The following is a 21,215-nucleotide window of genomic DNA, read 5'->3' as shown; positions in this document are numbered from 1 at the left end:
AGGAAAGTGATCAGGAACAGCCAGCAAGGATTCACCAAGGGAAGGTCATGCCTGACTAATCTAATCGCCTTTTATGATGAGATTACTGGTTCTGTGGATGAAGGGAAAGCAGTGGATGTATTGTTTCTTGACTTTAGCAAAGCTTTTGACACGGTCTCCCACAGTATTCTTGTCAGCAAGTTAAGGAAGTATGGGCTGGAAGAATGCACTATAAGGTGGGTAGAAAGCTGGCTAGATTGTCGGGCTCAACGGGTAGTTATCAATGGCTCCATGTCTAGTTGGCAGCCGGTATCAAGTGGAGTGCCCCAAGGGTCGGTCCTGGGGCCGGTTTTGTTCAATATCGTCATAAATGATCTGGAGGATGGTGTGGATTGCACTCTCAGCAAATTTGCGGATGATACTAAACTGGGAGGAGTGGTAGATACGCTGGAGGGGAGGGATAGGATACAGAAGGACCTAGACAAATTGGAGGATTGGGCCAAAAGAAATCTGATGAGGTTCAATAAGGATAAGTGCAGGGTCCTGCACTTAGGATGGAAGAACCCAATGCACAGCTACAGACTAGGGACCGAATGGCTAGGCAGCAGTTCTGCAGAAAAGGACCTAGGGGTGACAGTGGACGAGAAGCTGGATATGAGTCAGCAGTGTGCCCTTGTTGCCAAGAAGGCCAATGGCATTTTGGGATGTATAAGTAGGGGCATAGCGAGCAGATCGAGGGACGTGATCGTTCCCCTCTATTCGACATTGGTGAGGCCTCATCTGGAGTACTGTGTCCAGTTTTGGGCCCCACACTTCAAGAAGGATGTGGATAAATTGGAGAGAGTCCAGCGAAGGGCAACAAAAATGATTAGGGGTCTGGAACACATGAGTTATGAGGAGAGGCTGAGGGAGCTGGGATTGTTTAGCCTGCAGAAGAGAAGAATGAGGGGGGATTTGATAGCTACTTTCAACTACCTGAAAGGGGGTTCCAAAGAGGATGGCTCTCGACTGTTCTCAATGGTAGCAGATGACAGAGGAGTAATGGTCTCAAGTTGCAGTGGGGGAGGTTTAGATTGGATATTAGGAAAAACTTTTTCACTAAGAGGGTGGTGAAACACTGGAATGCGTTACCTAGGGAGGTGGTAGAATCTCCTTCCTTAGAGGTTTTTAAGGTCAGGCTTGACAAAGCCCTGGCTGGGATGATTTAACTGGGAATTGGTCCTGCTTCGAGCAGGGGGTTGGACTAGATGACCTTCTGGGGTCTCTTCCAACCCTTATATTCTATGATTCTATGATTCTAAGATACAGGGCTAGATGGACCTTTGATCTGACCCAGTATGACGGTTCTTATGTTCTTAGAGAAAAGAAGGCTGAGTGGGGACCTAATAACAGTCTTCAAATATGTAAAAGTTGTTATAAAGAGGCCAGTGATTAATTGTTCTCGATGTCCATTGAAGATAGGACAAGAAGTAATAGGATTGGGGACCGCCTGGCTAAGCAACAGTTCTGCAGAAGAGGACCTGGGGATTACAGTGGATGAAAAGCTGGATATGAGTCAGCAGTGTGCCCTTTTTGCCAACAACGCTAACGGCATATTGGGCTGCATTAGTAGGAACATTGCCAGCAGATCGAGGAAAGTGATTATTCCCTTCTATTCGGCACTGGTGAGGCCACATGTGGAGTATTGAGTTCAGTTTTGGGCCCCCTACTACAGAAAGGATGTGGACAAATTGAAGAGAGTCCAGCAGAGGGCAACAAAAATGATCAGGGGGCTGGGGCACATGACTTACGAGGAGTGGCTGAGGGAACTGGGCTTGTTTAGTCTGCAGAAGAGAAAAGTGAGGAGGGATTTGATAGCAGCCTTCAATTACCTGAAGGGGGGTTCCAAAGAGGATGGAGCTAGGCTGATCTCAGTGGTGGCAGATGACAGAACAAGGAGTAATGGTCTCAAATTGTAGTGGGGGAGGTCTAGGTTGGATATTAGGAAACATTATTTCACTAGGAGGGTTGTGAAGCACTGGAATGGGTTATCTAGGGAGGTGGTGGAACCTCCATCTTTAGATGTTTTTAAGGCCCAGCTTGACAAAGCCCTGGCTGGGATGATTTAGTTGGTGTTGGTCCTGCTTTGAACAGGAGGTTGGACTAGATGACCTCCTGAGGTCTCTTCCAACCCTAATCTTCTATGATTCTATGATTAATCTGAAGCAAGAGAGATTTAGGTTAGATATTTGGAAAAACTTGCTAACTCTATGGTTAGTTAAGCACTGGTTTCAAAGAGAGATTGTGGAAGCCCCATCACTGGAAAATTTTAAGAGCAGATTAGCCAAACTCCTGTCCAAGATGGTCTAGGTTAGAAAACACCTGTCCGAGATGGTCCTGCCTTGGAACGGGAGGCTGGACTAGATGATTTCTCAAGATCCCTTCCAGCCCTACATTTCTGTGATTCTGGATTCTAAAAAAAAAATCGCAGCCAGCTCTAGTTACAAGCTCACAACCTTTCATAGCCCTCCTAGCTCGGTCCCTCAGCTGAGGTTTATCCCTCAATAGGCCTCTGAATAGACCTTCTGTCCACACTCAGGTTGCTCTTATATTCCCCAGCTAGCCTGATTTCTAGTCACATGCCCCTGTCATGTGACCCCTGGACTCATTCCCTCCCCCTGGGGAGGTAGGCTAAGCCTGGAACAAGAGAAGCTGAGCTCCACCCACTTTAAGGGCCAACTCACCCTGTGACACCATCTCTGGTGATTTGATTGGGGAGCTGGTTGGAAAATTTTCTTCGACACACTTTTTTCCCCAAGGAAAATGCTGTTTTCACTGATAGCCAAACTTCTGGAAGACGGATCAATTTCAATGAAAATTTCCATGCACAAAAAAAAAACCCGCTTTCATTTCATTTCAGAATTTCAAAACAAAATACCCCAAATCCAAAACGAAACTCAAACCTTTTCCAAAATAAAAAAAAAAAAAATGGGGGGAAATTCTGTTTCATGGGAAATTTGGAAAGTATTAGGGTTTGTTATGGAACGAAAAGAAATTTCAAAAGGCCAAAATTTCCCATGAACCAGAAATTACAAGTTTCAGCCAGCTTTGTTTTATTATGTCTTTCGTGACTTTGGATGACCTTCCTAAAGCCTGTATTCCTGGAGTCATGTTATTATGTGAGAATCACAGCTTTCCTTTTTAAAAGTGAGGTTTGGGGCCCTTGAAAACATGCCATCTTTCTCTCCAAAGTCTCAAAAAGCAGAAGACAAAATAAAGCAGCATTTATTATTTTTAATAGCTGATGATGACTAAGCCAATCTTGTAATTTTTGTACCTGGCTGGCTCATGCTTTTCGAATGGCAACATGGCTTCGTTGGACAGCAGTAGCTCTCAGCTACATTTGGCCTGCTCTAATTGTCTCAGCTGTACCACTGGAGGCACCAAAGAGTCCTCTGCATATCTGACGCAGTTGTAACTGGTCTCAGGATTGGATTGCTGGGGAGGGGAAGGGGGCTTTGGGCCAAAACTGAGGGGCTGTGATGTTGTCTGATTAAAATATAATTATGCAAGCCATTATTTCTACCACTGTTATATAATTGCAACTACTCTTATACAAAGCATAACACATGGCCAGAAAGGGTTAAACAGCTTGCAGGCTAACTAACCCAAAGTGACCTTTAAAGACATGTTAGAAAGGTATGTGAATGGAAATTAGGGCCACTCATGCTAAATAGGCTAGAACTTAGAAATGATACTAACTGTGTGTATCTTTAATTCTAGCCATGTAAACAGACAGTTCTTGGCTGTCACTATAGCTACACTATGCACACACTAAATAAATAACTATAGCTACTAATTCAGACATCAAAAGGGAATATTAATATTTAGATGAAATCTTGGGTAAAATAATGTCATTGTCTATATGTCTCTTCGAAGTTTGTAATAGACTGCCTAATGAATAAATTGCCCTGTGTTAATTTGCGGAACTAATAACTGTTGGTGTTTAGAAAGCAAAAGCCTATTATTTAACCAGAACTGTGTGGTCAAGTGGATGCTAGAACACTGTATAAAAAGACCCTTGGGTTCTGATCCTGTTCATCTCAGATCTGCTTAAGGTTTCATACAGGGAAAAACTAAGCCACAAGGATTGAGATCCCAGTTTTAACTGGATTGCCCTGAAATATAAACATTGGACTATAACCTATGGACTAATTCTGAAAGAACTCTTTGCAACTACAAAGCTCACCATCTCTGCTATGAATCTGAATCTTAAGAATTGAACTCATGTCTGTATGTATAATAAACTTTTAACCATATTCTCTCTCTCTCTCTCTTTTGTTTTTTAATACATTTTAGTTTAGTTAATAAGAATTGGCTGTAGCGTGTATTTGGGTAAGAGCTGGTTATATTACTGGGCGGTAAATGTGTCCGATCCTTTGAGGTTAGTAGAACCTTTTCTTATATATGATGAAATAAGATTTTCTGAAATCATCTTTTTTGACTTGGGTACCTGGATGGAGGCCTGAGCTTGGATCACTTTAAGGCGGGGTGGGCAAACTTTTTGGCCCGAGGGCCATATCTGCCTTTGGAAATTGTATGGCCAGCCATGAATGCTCACGAAATTGGGGTTAGGGTGCGGGATGGGGTGAGGGCTCCAGCTGGGGATGCAGGCTCTGGGTTGGGGGTACGGGAGGGTGCTCCAGGCTGGGACCAAGGGGTTCAGAGGGTGGGAGGGGCATTAAGGCTGGGGCAGAGGGTTGGGGCACGGGAGGGGGTCAGGGTGCAGGCTCTGAGCAGCACTTACCTCAAGCTGCTCCTGGAAGCAACGGCATGTCCCCCCTCCGGCTCCCACGTGGAGGCGCAGCCAGTCGGCTCTGCGCCCTGACCCGTCCACAGGTGTTGCCCCTGCAATTCCCATTGGCCTTGGTTCCCAGCCAATGGGAGCTGTGGGGGCAACACTTGGGGCTGGGGCAGCATGCGGAGCCCCTTGGCTACGTCTATGTTTAGGAGCCGGAGGCAGGACATGCTGCTGCTTCCAGGAGACACGCAGAGCCAAGGCACACGTGGAATGTGGCAAGCCCCCGACCCCGCTCCCCAGCTGGAGCTCTAGAGTGGGGCAAACCCCAGACCCCACTCCCTGGAGAGAGCTTGAGGGCCGGATTAAAACTTCTGAAGGGCCGGATGTGGCCCCCAGGCAGTAGTTTGCCCACCTCTGCTTTAAAGGAACTGTGTTGTTTGGACTTCTGAGTAACCAGTAAGGTAATAAAGAAGCTGTTTTATGCTGGCTTGGTAAATCTACGTACTGGAATATCCACCAGCTTTTGGGGGATTGTCTGCCCCATTCTTTGCAGTTCACCCTAATTGTGTGACCACAGCTTGCCCTCACTGGGACCCCAGTCACAGGGGCATTGGCAGAGCTATGTGCATGGGGATCCCAGCACTGGAATTGCAGGGGGGCTGCAGGTCAGGATTGAGGGGCATCAGCAGAGCTGTGCCTATGAGGCCCCCAGCGTTGGGATAGCAGGGCAACTGCCGCTTGGGTTGGGGATGCATTAGCTGAGCTTTGACAGAAAGAATCCAAGTCATTTGGACCCCAGTCAGAGGGTGCTTTCTTGCCATTATTTGTGGGTTGGGATTGGATACCTGTGAGCAGTCTCTGAAAACTCTGGTAAAAGCTGGGGGTGATGTGTGGATCCGCTTGCAGACGAACTTTTGTTTTGCAAAGAACCCCAGTGGTGGGTGTTGATGCTCCTTGGGGTCAGTATCCTAAGGCAATGCCACAGCTGTGATTGGAGGGAACACACTGACAGGCTGTTGTATAGGTAGGCAAATCCCAGGGAGCAGAATGACAGAACTGCGGGCACCCTCCCCACACACACACCCACGCAGACATGCATGAACTAGGGTGACCAGATGTCCTGATTTTATAGGGACAGTCCCGATATTTGGGGATTTTTCTTATAGAGGTGCCTATTAGCCCCAACATTCTGTCCGATTTTTCATACTTGCTATCCGGTTACCCTCTAGAACGAACACAAACAAAAGGCAAGCTCTGGCCATGTGCATTTCCACATGCAGACACAGACATGCTTCTCCGCACGTGAGCTAGACAGAATGGTTTTGTACACGCATATGGGCAGATTGACACAGAGGGGACACATGCAAGCTGACACATGGAAACACAGGCCGATCAGCACGCACAGGCCAACACACCAGGAGAAACAGTTCCCATGCATCCCTCTGGGGAGGGTGTCTTACAGGTCCTCTGTTGTGCCAATCTGTGAAAAGCCTGAGTTGTTACAGCTCCCGGATAAAGAGATTTGGTTCTTTTGCTCAGGCTGGAGCAGCTCATGATTTTAGCTCCGGAGGCCCCTGGTTTAACATCCCATGTGGACAGCCGCCACTCACACACACGCACATGCTGACCTACATGCTACAGCACTTGTGTGCAGGTATGCCCTCAGACACAGACATGAAGGCACAAGCTCACAGATGCACAAACATGCGTAGGCAAATGCCTGCACACTGCTATAGAGATAAGAGTGTTCACACATTCACCAAGACAAATGTACACCAACATACATGTACGCCAACATGCATGGACAGACACACCCACAGAGAACCAGAGACCAACACACATATACACCAACACACATGTACACCAACATGCATGGACAGACACACCCACAGAGAACCAGAGACCAACACACATATACACCAACACACATGTACGCCAACACACATGTACGCCAACATGCATGGACAGACACACCCACAGAGAACCAGAGACCAACACACATGTACACCAACACACATGCACACCAACATGCATGCACACAGTAGACACTCACACATAGACACAGTGCCTGCTCAGAAGTCGGAACCAAAACACACACATTGACATCCATGTGCCCACAAATACCTCATTTACTGCACAGACAAGTGGTCCCCTCTGGAGCTTTGTGCCCCTGCAGGCTGATTCTGTCCCTTTCCCACCACAAGGGAAAGCCGCTTCTTCTTTGTCCCAAGGATTCTCCAGCAGGTCTGGACAAGCAACTGGTTCTGGTCAGAAAAATGGCCCAGGATCTGGCTTCTCCTGGGAGTACACCAGTGACTCTGCCTACAATCCCATCCCAGCCTGCATCCCCCTCTCCACGTGCCCCCAACCCCTGAGCAGCTAAGGGGCACTTTAACCCACACATGTTTTGGGGGTCAATTGACCAGGCAGGGCCTTCTGCTCTCTCCCTGCCCCCTGCCCCCAGCCTCCACATCTGGCCATTAGGCCTCCACGTCTGGTCTTCATTTAGCAGCTCCACCCAACAACAGCTCCTGAACAGCTGTTCGCTCCTGTTGTAAATTCAAGGAGCCATCTGGCTTTGAAGGGCTGTGGCAGGAGAGATTAAACAACGGTGCTGACACACACATACCCCCATCCAGCTGTCTCCTTCCCCTTGTCTCTCCTCCCCACCCTTTCTTTCCACTCTGTGTCCATTATCCCCCACCTTCACCATGGTCATTCCCCCATCTCTGCCCCCTCCACCATTTCTGCTCCCCTCTTCCCTGTGGTCTCTTCCCCGCTCCCTACCTCCTTTAATCCCTTCCCCATCTCTGCCCCCTTTCTCCACCTCTCTCCCCTATCCCTCCCCCACCCTTTGATCACACACGCCTAACCAGGATCTCCATTAACTTCCCCCAGGGCAGTTATTGAGCTCACCTGACAAGAGGCATTTAGTCAAGGCCCATTTATTCATCATACACAACAACTGCCCATTGCATTGGCATGACAAGAGGCGGCCCTCATCTCAGCATAGTCTGAGCAGCACCCCATTGTTCAGAGTTCTGATGGAGCAGCCCTTGTGGGGGCCAGAATCCCAGAGATGCCCCCACAAGTTGGCAGGCTGCTCCCAAGTCAACCCAGAACAATATTTGGCCTGGAGATCTCGCCAGGGGATCGTGGCCTCTCTTCTGTCGCCAGATGTCCACTTGGAAATACAGGTTGCCTGTGGGCTCTGTGGTCTTCCAGACTGTGGAAGCCGTGTCCCAATGGAGAAAAGGCTGTGGATGGGCTGTTTTTACCCAGGCTCTAGTTCAAATGGAGCTACCCACCCTCCCTTGGGCCCCTTCTCCAGCCTCAATGGATCCGTAGCAAGCCAAGAGTCTTCACCATTCCCCCCAAGAGCTAGGTCAGGTCAGGGACTGCTCTTATTTGCCCAGAGTCCCTCCAGAGCCCTTATGGGTGAAGGGGGATGTGGCCACAGCACATCAGTGCCAGGCTTTATTCTAGCATGGTCTTCAGAGGCAGGGTGGGTAAGGTAGGGAAGCCCAAAAAATCCACAGCACCTATGGGAGCGGCTGCAACCTCAGAGCTTTCCTGTTGCTGTTCCACCTCCTGCTCCTCTGCAATCATTGGTGGCTAGCCGACTTGGCCCTTCCGTTCACTTCCCTAGCCCTTCAGCCCCTCACCCAGAAAAGGGACACATGGCAAGAGATGTAGCCCAGTGACCCGCTGGCCCCTCACCTGCCACACCCCAGTCTGAATAGCAAAACTGCCCACCCCTTGCTCCCTACAATGCCCTTCTTACACAGCTTCTCCTATAGTCCATCAGACTCAGGGCATGGGCAGCGAGTAGAGCTATTCCTGCATCTGGCCTGTTAGGTGATTCTGGGCAAGTCACGTCCTTGTGCTGTGCCTCAGTTTCCCCACCTGGTACTAACCTACGTTGGGAAGCACTTTGCAATCTGCTGATCAGAAGGGTCAAGTATTATTATCAGGGATTGGTTAAGAAGCAAGAGTAATATATATATACCCCCTCTGCAATCAAACCAAAGCCCCTCCTTCAAGGAGCTAGGCTGTGCGGGGGCAGATGCCTGCGTGTGCGTCCTCTGAGCTACTCTGGAGTTGTGGCTGAGGCCATCTGAGCAGGGGGAAGACTGTGACATGTGAACCATGACCCCCATTCACCTCCTCATGATCTTTTTTTCCCATGTGGGTGAAGGCGAGCAGGTGAATAAACACAGGACCATGGGGGAGCAGCAGCTTGGATTTCGAAATCGGGGGGGCCCTCCTGTCCCCCATCCCCTCTTTTTCCTCCATTGTGAGATGATTTCCTTTTCCTCCCACATCACGGCTGAAGTGGGACACACACGCCTTCCCCCGCCCTTCTACCCCCCCCCAACAGAGCCTGGTGTGGCTCTGGGGTGCACACTCACCCCCAGACAAAACAGCCCAGTGGGAGATCCTGGGTGGGTGGGGGATGTAAAGGAGGGAGGGCTGGGTGAGCGGAGGATGGCTCTCAGTACAGGGATGTATGTGCCTGGGTGGGGGGGAATCCCACGGCTAACAGCTTCCTCACAGGCTCCACCCAGCCGGGGGAAGAATTGCTCCCAACACCTTGTGGGTCTGGGTGTTGACCGAGGCATTAAGAGAGAGGGGGACCCTCACCCTACCACAGCAGACAAAGGGTAGAGTGAATTTTCAGGGGGACAGGAGCCAGTGTCTCAGGAGAGGCAGCAGCAGCAGCCAACCGTTCCCTCCAGCCATAAGACACTGTGCAGATTAGGCTAGAGCGGGGAGGGCAGGCTATGTATGTTAGGGGGTGGTTTTTTTGGGGGGGTCTTCCAGCCCCCCCCCAAAACTAACACCACACCCCCAATGCCCAGTCAGTGACCAGCGCTGGCCACTGCCAGCCCTGTGTGTGTGTGTATGTGTGTGTGTGTGTGCGGGGCAAAGGCTGGGAATGCAGAAAGCCCTCGTCCCTGGGGCCATCTGCCTCCAGGCCATGAGCCCTTTAGAGCAGGGGTTCTCAACCTTTTTCTTTCTGTGGCTCCCCTAACATGCTATAAAAACTCCATGGCCCACCTGTGCCACAGCTGTTTTTCTGCATGTAAAAGCCAGGCTGGCATTAGGGGGTAGCAAGTAGGGCAATGATCCAGGGCCTCAGGCCACAGGGGGCCCTGTGAATCTAAGCTGCTCAGGCTTCAGCTTGAGGACTGGTTGGCAGGGCTTGGGTCAGTGGGGCTTTGGCTTTCTGCTCTGGGCCCCAGACAGTCTAATGCTGGTCCTGCTTGGCGGACCCCCTGAAACCTGCTCGTGGCCCCCAGTGGGCCTCGGACCCCTGGTAAAGAACTGCTGCTTTAGGGTATGTCTACATGGCAGCTGGGGAGATGGACAAGTGCTAGGTCTGCTGGAGCTAGCGCGCTAAAAATAGCAATGTGTAGCCATTGCAGAGTGGATGGCGGCCTGGGTGGGTCTGTGAGGCTTCTCCCAGCTGCAGTGTAGACATGCCCCTAGCGCACAGTCCGTGCCTTAAAGGGTCATGCTGAGGTTCTACAGGGTAGCCACAGGCCTTGAAAATGCCTTATCCGCATAAGGCCTGCAACAAGGGAGAAGCAAATCCGAGAGAGAGCTGGAGGAAGAGAAGAAGGAGAAATCGAAGAGATAGTGAAGGGTGAAAGAGGGAGACAGTGATGGAGAGAGAAAAGAAAGTATGAAAGAAGGAGTGAGAGAAACAGTGAAAGACAGAGTGACAGCAGAGGAGGACTCACTCTATCAGATGTCCCCAGAGGCTGGTCCATGTCATCCCCCTTTTCTTAGCCTCGGAGCAGAGTCTCCTGCCTGCCTGGACCCAGTTTCTCCCGTGGCAGCTCCCTACCCTTCCCCTGCAGGTTCTGACTGTGGCTGGAGGAGCAGCTGGCTGACTTGTCCTTGCCGGACCCTGGCCAGCGCCCCCTGCTGCAGCACAGGACAGCAGCACAGGCCTGCCGGAAACGAGGGTCAAAGAAGGCATAGAGGAAGGGGTTAAGGCAGCTGTTGATGTAGGCCACACAGGTGCAGTAGGGGTGCAAGTTACTGAGGAAGGCATGGAAGCCGCAGGACCAGGGCATCACCTCCAGGTCCATCAGCACGTAGATGGTCTTCACCAGGTGGTAGGGTAGCCAACAGAGGGCAAAGGTGGCCACCAGCACAATGATGATGCTCAGCAGCCGCTTCCTCTTCCTCAGCTCCTCGCTGCGCTCCTTCCGGAAGTGGTCAGCGATGGTGCGGGCGATGAAGAAGTAGCAGGTCAGCATGACGACAAAGGGGACCACAAAGCCCAGCATGGTGGAGGACAGGCCCAGCCCCACCTCCCATGCCCCCTCGGTCCCATTGGCCACCAAACCCGAGTAGTCCATGTAGCACGTCACCTTGGTTTCTCCCAGTAGCACTGCTGCCTGCCGGAGGATCATGGCTGGCAAGGCCAAAATGGCCGCCAAGGCCCAGAGGGCAATGGTGGCCACCAGCCCACTGGCCCTCCACCTCAGCTTAGCATTAGCCATTGGCCGCACAATGGCCAAGTAGCGATCAATGCTGAGGCCCATCAGGCAGAAGACGCTGGCGTGCATGTTGACAAAGATCAGGTAGCTGCTGAGCTTACAGGTGAAGGAGCCAAAAGGCCAGTGATAGCCCAGCCAGGCATAGGCAGCCCAAAGTGGCAGGGTCACTACAAAGGTCAGATCAGCCATGGCTAGGTTGGCGATGAAGGTGTCGGCTGAGCGCCGCTTCTCCTGCCCTCCCCGGAAGATGGTCCACAGCACCAAGCCGTTGCCTGTTGTGCCCAGCAGGAAAACCAGCAGATAGATGGTGGGGAGGAGCACCAGGGATGGACTCCATTCCTCATACTCACAGTCTCCCGTCTGGTTCTCACCATAGGCCGCCCAATCCAGCTGCTCCTCCATGCCTCGGGGATCCCAGCTCCAAGGCTGGGAGAAGGATGCTGGGAGCGAGGAGTTTCTTCTGGCCCTGAAAGTCTCTCAGGCTGGGACCTGGGTCTATGGGGTAAATGTTCTAAGTCCCTCTGACTTCTCAGCCACTTCCTTGCTGTTGGCGCTGGGGAGACAGCCTAAGCCCTAGTCTTCACTCAGCTCATTTCTCTTCTCTTCTCCTTCCTTCCTTAATCCTCAGACAGATGTGACCAGAGCCCTCCCTGATCTCTCTGTCTCTCTCTGTCTAACACACAGGCAGCTGTTCCTTCCTCCTGCCTGTCAGTCCCTCAGCCTTGAGTCTAATTAGAATCGTTAAGTTACAGACCCTTCCCCCTTCTTCCCATCCCCACCCCTCCCCTCCGCCTCTCACTCAGCATCCTCAAGGCCAGTGGATGAGTTGGCTCCTGAGGTGCTGGGCAGAGCAGCTCCGGCTGCTCTTTGAATCCATGAGCCCATGCCGCCTGCCCCTCCATCCCCACCTCCCTGGGTCCCCAGAGCCAGGGCTGGAATGTGGACTAAAGCCAGCCGGAGCTGCTGGGGGGCAGTGAGGGGGGTGGGTCCGTGTGAAATTTCACAGATGCAGTTAGCAACCCCACTAAAGCGATCAGCCCTGACCAGGGGCAGTGAGTTATACGGGCCCAAGCTCCAGCAATATTCAGGCCCCGGGGGCCCAGCTCCAACAATGTTTGAGGCTGTGTCTCTCCCCGGCACTGCCTGCTGCCCCCACGCACCTCCTGCGAGCCTCCCTGCCTGCGCCCTGGGCAGCAGGCGGCTGCCCCCTACAACTCTGTGCTGCACTCCACTCTGCTGGCTCCCGGCATCAACTGCCGCCACAGGGTCCTAGCGCCCCCAAACCACTACTGCCGGGGCAGGCTGACCCTAACTCTGCCCTTCTGCCTCAGACAGATGAACACTTCCCTTTTCCGACGGGACCCTTCACCAGCACAGGGGGCCCCCTGCCAGCAGTCACCGCTCCTGCACACGCTGGGCAAGGGGCAGCCCATCCCCACCCCCAGTGAGGCTACAGTGAGGGGCAGCAGCAGGGGAGGAGGTGCACACGTGATGGCAGCCCCCCCACTCCCAGCACCCACCATAGGAGAGGCAAGGGGGCTTCCTGGACCTGAGAGGAGCTCTAGGAGCATGTGCTGTGACAGTGGTGCGAAGCAAGTGTGCTGCTGGGGGGGAGGAGGGGGGCCCCTCCCCCAGAGCTCACTGCTGCCGACAGGGAGAGGGCTGGGAGGAGTCCTCCTCTCTGGCCCCAGCCCTGGGGCAGCCTGCCTGCACCCCAAACTGCTCATCCCTGGCCCTGCCCCACCCCAAAGCCCATACCCCCAGCCAGAGCCCTCGCCACCCCCCCCACACCCAACCCTCTGCCCCAGCCCTGAGCCCCCTCCTGTACCATGAACCTCTCATCCCAGCTCCACCCCAAAGCCCTCACCCCCACACCCCAACCCTCTGCCCGAGCACCTCCCATAGCCCAAGCCCCTCATCACCAGCCCCACCCCAGAGCCCTCACATTTTTACATTATTTAAAAAAATATATATCAGCTTATAAGGCAGGTGTGTGGGGGGGAGCAGGTCTTGGACCTGTTCTGGGCACCACCAAAAATTATACAAACCTGCTGCCCCTGGCCCTGACTGTCTGTCGGTCCCTCTGCTGGTTCCAGCATTCACTTACAAGAGTTTTACCGGCATGGCCAGGGAAGTTGCCAAAGCAAATATCAGTCCCCTTTGGTCCCATCTGTGCTGCAGAACCAAAGACATGGCTGTAACACAGTGGCCCTTGATGCCCTCCGAATCAACCAGGGGCTCCCCGTTCTAACTCAAGACACACAGTCTGGTTTTGCAGTGCACAGAGGAACAGACCATGTATTTGCCATGCTCCTGAACATGCAAAGAGCACGGCTGTAGCACAGCCCAGGGACATGATTCAAATGTGGCCTGCCCCTGTCCACAATGCAAGAGCAGATGGAGTTCTACACACATGCTCCTGTGTTGTAACTGGCTCTCCTAGCTTGGGAAAGTCTACAACAGAGATGGGCTAGTTAGGAGCATCTGCACTACAGTTTGAGCCCATGTTGCTCAAAACGGGCAAATGCCTGTCAGATCCTGGCCTAGGCAGGAGCTAAGCATGTTACAAAACACATAGGCCTTGTATAGAGCGGCAAATCATGCCACATGAGATTAGAACATTAGCACAGGTCTGTGTGTGACTGGTACTCCATTGAATGACCACAGCACGTCATCTGTCTTTAGTCCCCTAACTGCATGCAACAGCATAGTACACAGGAAATAGTACATTACTGGAGTTGTGTTCCACATTCTAGTGTCCACGCTTTGAGATGGATATTGAATAACCAGCAAGGGGGACCCTATGTTATTTTAACATTTTTGTTAATGAGCTGGAAGGAAAGATAAAATCGTCACTGATAAAGGTTGCAGAGGACACCACACTTGGGGGAGGGGTAAATAACAAAGAGGACAGGTCACTGATACAAGAGATCTGGATTACTTGGTAAATTGGGCGTAAGCAAACAATATGGCTAAATGTAAATGAAATGGAAATGCATACACCTAGGAACAAGGAATGGAGGCCATGCTTACAGGATGGGGGACTCTATCCTGGGACTCTGAAAAAGATTTGGGGGTTCTGGTGGATAATCAGCTGAGCTCCCAGTGTGACACTGTGTCCAGAAGGGCTGATATGAACCTTGGATGCATAAACAGGGGAGCCTTGAATAGGAGTCAAGAGGTTATTTTACCTCTGTATTTTACTTTGGTGCAACCATTGCTGGATATACTGTCCAGTTCTATTGTTGACAATTCAAGAAGGATGTTGATACATTGGAGAGGAGTCAGAGAAGAGCCACAAGGATGACTGAAGGATTGGAAAACCTGCCTTATAGTGATAGACCCTAGGAGCTCAATCTATCTAACTTAACAAAGAGAAGGTTGTGGTGTGACTTGATCACAGTCTGTAAGTGCCTACATGGGGAACAAATATTTAATAATAGGCTCTTCAGTCTAGCAGAGAAATATCTAACATGATCCAATGGCTGGAAGTTAGAGCTTGACAAATCCAGACTGGACATAAGGGGTACATTTTTAACAGTGTGAAAATAATTAACCATTGGAACAATTTACCAGAGGAGAATCTCCATCACAGGCAATTTTTCAATCAAGATGGGCTGTTTTTCCAAAAACTCTGCTCTAGGAATGATTCTGGGGCAGGTCTCTGGCCTGCATTCTACGGGAGGTCAGACCAGACGATCACAATGGTCCCTTCTGGCCCTGGAATCCATGGAAGAGCTACAAGAAAGATTTGAGGGCTGGAAAGCTGCCTTGCAGTGACAGACTAAAGGAGTTAGAATCTTTTTAGTTTATCCAGCATCAAACTGTAAGCGCCTAGGGAGAGAGAAGGAGCAAGGGCTCTTTTATCTAACGAAGGCATAACAAGAGCTGATGGCTGCAAACTGAAGCTAAGCAAATTCAAATGGGAAAGAAGGTGCAAATGTTTAACAGTGGGGGTAATTAACCAATGAGACAACTCACCTAGGGATGTGGTGGATTCTCCATTCCTGGAGTCTTTACACTAAGGTTGGGTGTTGGTCTAAAAACTCGTTTCCCCACAAAATATTGGGATCAATGCAAAAATTACTGATGGAATTCTATGACCTCTTTCCTAGAGGAGGTCAGACTATAATAAGAACACGAATAAATGCCTAGTTCTTCTATAGTGCTTTTCATCCACAGATCTCAAAGCCCTTCAAGTTATCCTCATTTTAAAGATGGGGAAACTGAGCCAATCATCATGCTTCCTTTTGGCCTTCACCTCTGTGGGTCTTTGAATGACTGGGGCACTGGGGCATAGTGGCCTTTTAAGTAGCATGCAAGCAAGTTCACCTGCACTTTTCATCTCCCCAATCACTGTCCTATGACACACAAGCACAGGCTAGAAACAAATGTGATTTAGGTTTCTTTGCAGCAGAGCTAATAGCCTAAAGCCACAGCAGTGCGTGGGTAGCAAATTTGTGTGGAGACATTCAAGGTGCTAAAGGTTAATAAACTTATTTGGCAGGACAAAACCTTCCAGTGTGGCTGATGACCAATATTTTAAGTATGTGCTAGACATGTTTAGTGGTAGGTAGCTTTTATACAATGGGTCAAATTCAATCCTCAGCTATCCCCATAAATCCCCATTCAGGTCAGTGGGGCTGCACAGTGGTTTGACATTTTTGTCAAATTTTTGATTCAGACATTTTTGATTCAGCAGCTGAGGATATCATGGATTCTGGGAATGCGTCTGTGCCTCTTCTCTTTCTCCCAAAGTTCAGCGAAGTTTTGCTCCCTGGCATTTTACTGAAGGAATCTTTTATTTGGCCAGCCCTTTAGATGGTATAAATTGGCATAGCTTCAAGGGAGCTGCACCAATTTACCCCAGCTGGGGATCTGGCTGTGACACTCAGTATCTCGGGAGAACACCCTACACCCCCATGTTCATCCTTATAATACTATTGTGTGGTATCCAATGCAAAGTTTGTCATGTCACATGTCTTCAGAAGGCTCATGATGCACTGAGTATTGTTGTTACAGTGATGTTACAGGTTGTAATTTCACGTATATAGTTATGAGGCTGAAAATATGTCCTCATGGCTTAAAACAAGCCCAGGCACAACTCTCCAAGAACAGAGAGGCAGTTCACACCTCATCAGGGCATGTATGGGTCAAACCCAGCCCAGCCTCACAGGAACAAAAGACTCTGGCCTAGGCAGCAACAAAGGATCTGTTGGACTCTCAAGTGAGTCACCTCCTTCCTATGGTCAGTTTGGGACTGCGATGAGGAAATGCTCACCTGACTATGAACGGGTGGGGCAAAGCCAACAGGGAAGAAAGGACATGATAAAAGGGAGAGACGTTTGCCATGCTCTCTCTCTCTCTCTTCCACCTACATCTACAGACATCACCACCAAGCGACTGAAGCACTGATCAAATGGGAGAGCCTGGCTGAAGGGCAACCAGCCAGCCTGTGGTGAGAAGCATCTAAGTGTATAAGGGCACTGAAAGTGTTAAGATCAGCTTAGAATGCGTTTTGCTTTTATTTCATTTGACCAAATCTGACTTGTTGTGCTTTGACTTATAATCACTTAAAATCTATCTTTGTAGTTAATAAATGTGTTTGTTTATTCTACTTGAAGCAGTGCATTTGGTTTGAAGCATGTCAGAGATTCCCCTTGGGATAACAAGCCTGGTACATATAAATTTCTTTGTTAAATTGATGAACTCATATAAGCTTGCAGCATCCAGTGGGCATAACTGGACACTGCAAGATGGAGGTTCCTAGGGTTGTGTCTGGGACCAGAGATACTGGTTAGTGTCGTTCGGTTGCACAATCCAAGCAGCAACTGGCCGAAAGTGCTAACTCACGTAGCTGGGAGCAGTTTATATGCCAGAGGCTGTGCGTGAACAGCCCAGGAGTGGGGGTCTCACAGAAGAGCAGGGTAAGGCTGGCTCCCAGAGTAGAGGATTGGAGTGACCTAGCAGATCACCAGTCCAGATAACACCAGGGGAACATCACACTGGCCCATTGATGTCTATAGAGCTGTGCTGATTTACACCTACTGGGGATCTGGCCCCATTGTTTCTAATCATCCAAGGAAGCATCCGATGGTTTGCTCAGTGAAGTGGAGATGTCTCTCAATTTCTCCTCTGGTTTGTTGGTTAAATAATCTGAAGTCCCCCTTCAGTACGACTCCAGGAGCCTTTGGTGTCTCAGGTCAAGTTCCCCCTTTGGATCCCTGACTCCCCAGTTGCTGAGAATTTGTGTGAAGGAACAAATATGGACACCGTGTAGAATCAAGCACGTGGGTGTATTACGTACAGCGCTGATGGAGTGTCACCTCGCTTATTAGGCTTAGAGACACTGCCAAACAATTGATTACAATGGATTATATGGATTTTCCATGGGCAGAGGGAAATGATGGGGTAGGCAGTCCCAAACCCCTGGATAGGTCGAGCAGAAAGACAAGATAAGCATAGTAGCCAATGGTCAAAAGGTTACATAATGTCTCCACCCATGGTTTCAAGGTTAACACATGACACTTAATTAGTACACAGGTGTTTTCCATTAAACAATATATAGAGTGTGTTAGTATAAAATATATATGTTGAATTCTGATTTGGGATCCATAGGAATGAAGTAGCTCCCCTGATTGTCCAACAGGTACACACCTAGGAGTTAAAGCAAAAGGACAAATGAAAAGTATATAGGAATAAAGATTGTCTTTTAATTGTTCATTTGTGTTTCTAAGGCAGGCACTGGCAATGGCTTGGAGGAGAGGTGCACATCTGTGAGAGGGAGGATATCATACCTCATACTGAGATGTTTGAACCTCTTCCATAAACTCAAGGCTGGTGTGTAGGAAGGCACCTCTTCTACAGAAGAAACAGGGCCCCTTTCATTCCTTTGGTCTGTTTGCAACTTTGAGATAAAGCCCCCAATTATAATTTCCACCTGGCTTCTTGCTGACCAAGCTTATCTTAGCAAAAAGCAAGGTTGTCCTATGTTTGTTCTGCTTCTTAGCTAATATTGTTCACTATTTGCTAGGCCTCTGTCTTCTTGACCAAACTCTGGATTTTGGGCCTGTAAAAAGAGCTGACTCAGTCTATATATCAGGTTGTAACATAAACAGCATATGGATTTTAGCCCTTCACTGTGTTTCCTGGATTCCACAGAAGGAAGCTAATTGTTCATGGCCCCAGACATCCCTTGGGTTATTGCCAATGTATTTATTTTGCTGTATGGTAAAGGAAGCAAGGAAAGGTGCCCGCCCAGAGCCCTGGGCAGCCTGCCATTGCTGAGATATACAAACTGTGCACATGCCAACAGCCCCTCCCCGGGACAGCAGCCTCCTTCACTCCAGCCAGGTCTATATGAGGAAATTAGGTCGGTATAACTACATCGCACAGGGAAGGAGGGGGGGGTGAAAAATCAACACCCCTGACTGAAGCAGTTAAACTGACCGATGCCCGGTGTGGACAGCTAGAATTCGCCTGGTAACCTAGCTACCACCTCTCGGGCAGGTGGAGTACCTACGCCGGTCGGACAACCCTTCCCATCAGCATAGGTAGCATCTTCGCTGCAGCGTTTTAAGTATAGACAAGCCCCATGTAACAACCCTAGAACCCCAGCCCACCTCAGACCCTCTCTGCAGAAAGAGTCACATTGGGCAGTGGATCAGGCCCGATACTGCCACCCTTTTCCAGTGCCTGCGAAAAAGAGACCTCCTCAAGGTCAATCAATTCAGACGATTTTTAGACCAGGTGGAGAACGCCCTGCCGAGAGCCCTCTCTCTAGTACTGGTTCTTATATAACCCTGTATAGCCTAGGTCTCAAAAGCACTTTATAAAGGAGGACAATATCATTTTGAAGGTGGGGAAACTGAGGCACGTGGCAAGACGTGACTTGTCCACAATCTCCCAGCAGGCCAATGGCAGAGGGAAGACTAGACTGCAGGTCCTCAGAGTCAGAGTGCTCTTCTCTAGTCACTAGCCAGCTCAGGTCTCACCCTGTATCATTGTCCGTCCTTATGCAGAGGTCATCCACCAATGCAACCAACTTCAGTGAGGCTCCTGCACAGGCACTGATAGTGATCTCAGCAGCTTGTGGTGGGTTTTTTATCTTTCTGTCTCAGTATCCTCTGTGCTATGTGTGCTTCTGTGTGGGACCTGGGAGCAAGCTAGCTCTCTGTTGTTTTTTTATATGATCTTCCCAGTATCTCTTCTCTGTGTGTGTTTTGCGGGTGTGTGTGATAACAAACAGTGTCTGCTCCCATGGCTTCCTTCCTGTTTGGGAAATGAACCTTTGCGTGTGTGATAGAACCCTGGTAGCATCCTGCCATCAGAAATGGACAAGGGGAGTGAAATTCTCAAAAGTTTAGGAGCCTCAATTCCCTGAGGTGTTCCAGCTTAGGCTCCCAAGTCACTTGGGTCAAGAGCCTCAAAGGTATTTAGGTGCCTTTCAGAATTAGACTCTTTAAGCCCCTTTCTTGTCTCTGGGCCATATATCTTGCCTGCTCAAAAAAGTTGTACTGCTTTAACTATATCAGTATAGCTATACCTCCTCTATAGGACTTTTTTTAATCCATCAATCACAAATGGGGAAACTGAGGCACTGAGAGGGGAAAGTGACTTGCCCGAGGTCACCTGAAAATCCAGTAGCACTAGGAATTGAACACACAGTTTCCTGAAGCCCAGGTAAGTGCTCCACCCACTATGCCCTCCACTGTCTCTGTGTAAAGAGCCCATACTAGGAGTTGTACCTATGTAACGATAGCTGTTAAAAATTGTCCTAACCGACAGAATCACATTGATGCGAAACCTGCAGGTAGAGCAGATCTTAGGCACTTCTGAAGTTTTTATCCAACAATCCTAAATGGATCAAGAGCATAAAATTCTACTCTTTGGCATAGCTGGGCTGATGTATGCTGTATTGGATGTGCCTGGGAGCGATACCTGTACCAACCTGCACCTGCTGTGTGAAACAATACCTGGTGTTTGGGTCCTTTACCAAGCTGGGTAGCTGTATGATTCAGCTGGGGGGAGACTGCAAGCCAGTTTGCAATGAACTCATGTGTCAGTTGGGAGCATCAGAACAGCAGTCAACATTGGCAACGTTCAGCAGTCGCATTATCCAGCACAGCTCAAGGGTGACAGTGTAGCCTAGTGGGTGGAGCATTGGACCTCAGGAGACTTCCGTTCTGTTTCTAGTTTGGCTGCTGGGGAACCTTGGGCATATCATGTCACTCTGTGCCTCACTTTACCCACCTGTAAAATGGGGATGATTGTGAAGCGTTTTGAGCTTCATGGATGGAAAGTGCTATAGAAGAACTGTGTACTACCGTCTCTGCTCTTCTTTTCTCAGCCTCTGGGCCAGAGTCTATCCTGTTCTAGGGCCTGATCTGAAGCTCACTGAAATCAATGGAAAGATTCCTATTGACCTCAGTAGGTTTAGGATTGAGTCCTCACTCTGGTGCGACCAGTTTGGACTCCATAGCAAGGGCATTGGAACCTTTGTAGAAGTGGGGGGGCCAAGGCCAAAGTGTACCCTCCCTTTCTGCGGCTGGCTGCTCTGGCGGTTCCCTCTCTTCTGGCACCACAGCAGTCCCTAGTGGGTGAAAGATGTAATTGCAGCATCTCCCCAGCAGAATCTATTATTCTGCTGGGGATGTGGGGAACTGTGGGGAACATGAATTCTGCACTTATGTTTCTTTTGTTAAAAAGTGGGGGGCCATGGCTAAGGCTATGTTTATGTTATGGAGACAATGGAAGTCACGGAATCCATGACTTCCAGAGACCTCTGTGACATTCTTTGTTTCAGCTCCAGGGGCCGAGGGACTGGAGCTGGCAGCCAGCGGGGCCCTGGGAGGATTCCAGCAACAGGCAACAGCCTCCTGAGGAGGCCTTCCTCGGGGTTCCAGTAATGGGTGACAGCCTCGCGCAAGGCGGTGGGGATG

The 21,215-nt window shown here is 50.0% G+C and overlaps 1 protein-coding gene across 1 annotated transcript; it reads right to left on the bottom strand.

The window, feature by feature from the left end:
• Positions 1-7,688: 7,688 nt before the first annotated feature.
• On the bottom strand, positions 7,689-12,025 carry APLNR (apelin receptor). The gene has a single exon (XM_048855310.2). It carries the CDS (start codon positions 11,674-11,676, stop codon positions 10,552-10,554), a length of 1,125 nt encoding a protein of 374 aa, XP_048711267.1. The 5' UTR covers positions 11,677-12,025; the 3' UTR covers positions 7,689-10,551.
• Between the last annotated feature and the right edge of the window lie 9,190 nt (positions 12,026-21,215).

This window comes from Caretta caretta, chromosome 6 (assembly GCF_965140235.1).
Source record: "Caretta caretta isolate rCarCar2 chromosome 6, rCarCar1.hap1, whole genome shotgun sequence".
NCBI lineage: Eukaryota > Metazoa > Chordata > Testudines > Cheloniidae > Caretta > Caretta caretta.
This window is presented reverse-complemented; position numbering and strand designations above follow the sequence as displayed.